The 4,100-nt window shown below is 45.4% G+C and overlaps 1 protein-coding gene across 1 annotated transcript; it reads right to left on the bottom strand.

Moving 5' to 3' along the window:
• Positions 1 to 349: 349 nt before the first annotated feature.
• Positions 350 to 3,336, bottom strand: LOC125130452 (olfactory receptor 8S1-like). Its single transcript, XM_047785791.1, has 2 exons — positions 2,564 to 3,336; positions 350 to 512 (listed from the first exon to the last, which is right to left on the bottom strand). Exons 1-2 carry the CDS (start codon positions 3,334 to 3,336, stop codon positions 350 to 352), a joined length of 936 nt encoding a protein of 311 aa, XP_047641747.1.
• Positions 3,337 to 4,100: the final 764 nt, after the last annotated feature.

The following is a 4,100-nucleotide window of genomic DNA, read 5'->3' as shown; positions in this document are numbered from 1 at the left end:
TTGGACATTACATCCCTAGTATTTATTTATCTTACATTGGAAATTTGTACCTTTTTAAAAAATGTGTTTGGCTGTACACATGGCATGTGGCAGTTCCAGGGCCTGGGATTGAACCAGAGCTGCGGCGAAAAATGCCATGTAGTTATGCTGTAGGCCACAAAAGAAGTCCAGAAATTTGTACCTCTTGATCACCTTCCTCCAATCCCCCCTCATCCCTCCCTCCATCTCTGGTAACCGCACATCTGCTCTCTTTTTCTATGAGTTTTCTTTTTCCTGATGATAGCTCTTTCTGTCTCCTCTTCTTTCCCACAACATCCTCTCCTATTGTGAGGAGGCAGTGGAGCCTGGCTTAGGAGCTCAGCCTGGGCTTCTTGGTCAGCATCCTCCTCAGAGCTGCTTTCACCTCCTGGTTCTTCAGGCTGTAGATGAGGGGGTTAAGCAGTGGCGTCACCACACTGTACTGCACAGACAGCACTTGCTCCAAGACTGAGCCGGAAGCTGGAGTCATGTACCTTGAAGGGAATGGCACAAAGAGGTGAACTGAGCTCAGGGCAGTGGCCGGAGTGCTGTTGGTGGCCATGGCCCATCCCATTCTAGGGGCACTGCAAAGAGGGTCCTTAGTGCTGAGTCACTGTTGCTGATAGCAGCATCTAGAAATAACTCAATGGTCATTGAAAGTCAGTCATTTCTGCCTTCAAACACATCCGCATACGAGTGATGTTATACAGAATTTTATAGAAATTGCCCTGCAGAAAAAGGAAGTTCAGCCGCATATCAAGTGCTGCATGCTAGAATAGAGCTAAAAATAACTTGATGCAGTTCTGTAGCACTTTATACTTTTCAAAGCATCTATCCTTAATAATTATGATGATGAGGATTTTTTCTCTTCTTCTTCTTCTTTTTTTTTTTTTTTTTTTACCATTATGCAGCTGTGTGTTTTCATTTTGTGATGACTGTTCCTCACAAAACTACATGCTAATCCAATAATGCTGTCGTTGTTCCTAATGATTATGGTTCTGGGATTTACCCCAGAATCATAGCACATTAGTTTTTATAATGCTTAGTGGAACAGACCTTTTTCCTTTTGGGTACATTTGTCTTTTCTTTTTTCTCTGTTTTTAGGTCTGTACCTGTGGTATATGGACGTTACCAGCTAGGGGTTGAATCACAGCCGGACTTGCTGGTGTTCGCCACAGCCCACAGCAACGCAGGACTGAGCTGCATCTGTGATCTATGTCAAATCCTTAAGCCACTGAGCAAGGCCAGGCATTGAAGCTGCATCCTCCTGGGTACTAGTTGGGTTCTTAACTCGCTGAGCCACATTGGGAACTCCTAGGTACATTTTCCTTTAACTCAGAAAAGAAGCCTAGCTTGGTAAATAAAGTGAAAGATAAAAATCTTTATGTCTGAAGATTTAGCACAAATAGGAACTCAAGTTAATAAGATTCAATTTGTGGATGCATCTTGTTGAGTGTCACTGGGAATATTTCTCAAAGAATCATTTAAAAACATTTTTTTAAACTTCAATGTTGCCCCTTCAAATTTTTTTTTTTTTGAAATTGGAGTGTTCTTTGTGGGTTCTGATGCACGTGGTTAAAAAAATTTCATTTACTCTCATTTTTTTCCTTGAATTTATTCCTTATAACATTGCTGTGAAGTATGTGGGAGAAATCTTCTACCCCCTTGTGGTAAATGAGGAAACTGAGAAGGTTGAAGAGATTTGTCCTCAGGCTCAGGTGAGCTCCCCTGGATCATTCTTTATCCTTTCCTGCCCCCGACCCCTTCCCAAGTAACAAGCAGGTGGGAAAACTGCAGCGCAATCTATGCAAAGCCATCTCTAGCTCACTGGTAGAAATCGCAGACCCTTAGTTGTTCTTCCTCCTGGTAAGCAAGGACCCGTCAACTAGAGCGTGTATGTTTGAGAGAAACACGGTAGAAAAGAGCATGAGGTCTGAAGTCAGGCAGACTAGGCATATGCTGTGGCTCCGTTACTAGCTTCTTCTGGGACCTTTGAAAAAGTCCCTGGCCACTCCTGAAACTCAGGTTTCTTACCTGAAAATGAGGTTAATATTTCTCTTGTCGTGTGCTCCATACTAACATTGAGCTTGATTGTGTAAAGCAGCTATTGTGAGTAGAAGGTGCCTGATAAATCGTCGTAGCACAAATAAGCTCTGAGACCCATCTTCTAGACTTCCATTTCCAAGAGAAATGGCATCTGTTTCAAGGATGATATGTTTATTTTTATTTTAATTTTTGCCTAGCACTGACAAAAGCGCTACCAAAAGCTCTCTGGTTTCCTTTTGAGAACTCTGAAATCATAGTTAATGAAAGTCGGGAAGTCTTTGGTGTTTATGTGAGCTTATTTTCAGAGTTCGAAAACTGGGTCTTGGAAAGAAAATAGATTGTTTTGTGATCCACACCTCTAGTCAACAGCAGAGCTAGAACTCTAACTTCCAGTACAGTTCTTTTCCTGCTCCTTTGCAATGACTTGTGCAAAAGACTGAGGCTCCTCTCGAGTGAGAAAGAGCCTGCAGTTATACTCAGGTGATATAGTATGGCATACCTGGAAACTCCTGAAGCATAGAAGATGGTGACCACAAGGAAATGAGATGAGCAGGTAGAGAAGATCTTGCTCCGACCTGTGGCAGAGTTGATCCTTAAGGCTGTCATGATGATACGGGTGTAGGAACCCAGCAACAGAACAAGGGTGCCAAGTCCCAGGATTACCATGGTCATCAGGATGGAGGCAATGCTAACGGAGGGGTCAGAGCAGACCAGCAGGAGCACTGGGGGAAGCTCACAGGCAAAGCTCCGGACAAGGTTGGGGCCACAGAAGTGATGCTGAGCCAGGAGGATGGTGTTAACTAAGCCCGTCCCCATTCCTATGGCCCAGGATGCTCCCACCAGGCCAGTGCACACCTTCCTGTTCATGGCCACCACATACAGCAGTGGGTGGCACACAGCCTGGAACCGGTCATAGGCCATGACTGAAAGGAGGCAAGTTTCAGTGGCTCCAGAAAATATGACCAAGGAGATCTGGGCGAAACACTCAAGGAGGGATACAGTCTTCCACTTGGAAAGAAGGTGCTCTAGCAGCTTAGGGACAATGATGGAGGAATAGAAGGCATCCAGGAAGGAGAGGTGGCTGAGGAAGAAGTACATGGGGCTGTGGAGGTGGGAATCAGTACTGACCACCAGCAGCACCAGCAGGTTCTCTGTGAGGATCAGGAGGTAAGCCACCAGGAATGTTACAAATAGTACTGCCTGGATGTGAGGGTTGTTGGATAGTCCTAGGAGAACAAATTCGGTGACCGTGGTTGTGTTGCCACCTTCCATGGAGCCTTCAAGTTTCCTTTGCGAGGGACTAGAAGAGAAAAGAAGGCTCAAGTGTGTTTTGAGTCTCAGAGTGTGGCTGGGGATGGGGCACTATGAATAAAGCTTCAGGAGTGACCCAGCACAGAACATGTTGTGGAAGCAAGCTTGCCATGCCAGACCTCATCAACCCTTCCCAGCTCAGGGCAATAACCTAATCTCAGCTCAGGTAGAGATGGTTGGAAGGAAGGGTGTGGAGAATCAAACCTGGAAGGGAAGAAGAGGAGAACAGAGATGATCCAGACTGGAGAAGGAAAGGGAGTTGTCAAAAGACTCCAGGGCACTGAAGTGTGCTCTTCCGTACAGGAAGGCTCACTGGCGTAGTGAGTAAGCAATAAGCATTTTGGCCAACCATCTGGTTGACAGGCTGTGATGCATGTTTGAATGACTGATAGAGGTATGGGGACACCTAATGATGGCACAAATCATTTCTCTGTCACTGTAGGTCCGTGAATAAGTCACTTGGGCTTCTCATTAAAAGGAATCTGGCAAAACTAGATGGTTTCTGTCGTGCATTCCAGGTTAGACATTCTACAGCTTGGGGGACAGTCTTCCTTGGGTATATCTGATACTAAATGGAAACGTTCTCCCCTCCTGTGTCTACCTAAGCATAGGTGGCCCATGAGTTGTCTGCTTTCGCGGAAGTTGGGCACAAGGAAGCCGTCCAATTGGAGGTGAGGGCTGTGCTCATCAGTTTCTCTAAGGGCTTTCCATTCCAGGATGTATGT

Source organism: Phacochoerus africanus, chromosome 7, assembly GCF_016906955.1.
Source record: "Phacochoerus africanus isolate WHEZ1 chromosome 7, ROS_Pafr_v1, whole genome shotgun sequence".
NCBI lineage: Eukaryota > Metazoa > Chordata > Mammalia > Artiodactyla > Suidae > Phacochoerus > Phacochoerus africanus.
This window is presented reverse-complemented; position numbering and strand designations above follow the sequence as displayed.

What these genes read in the sequence shown, in the direction of transcription:
- LOC125130452 (XM_047785791.1), bottom strand. Translation starts at nt 3,336, where the DNA reads ATGGAAGGTGGCAACACAACCACGGTCACCGAATTTGTTCTCCTAGGA. An exon ending in TATGCTTCAGGAGTTTCCAG is followed by an intron (nt 513 to 2,563) that starts GTATGCCATACT and finishes ATTCCCTTCAAG; the next exon opens with GTACATGACTCCAGCTTCCG.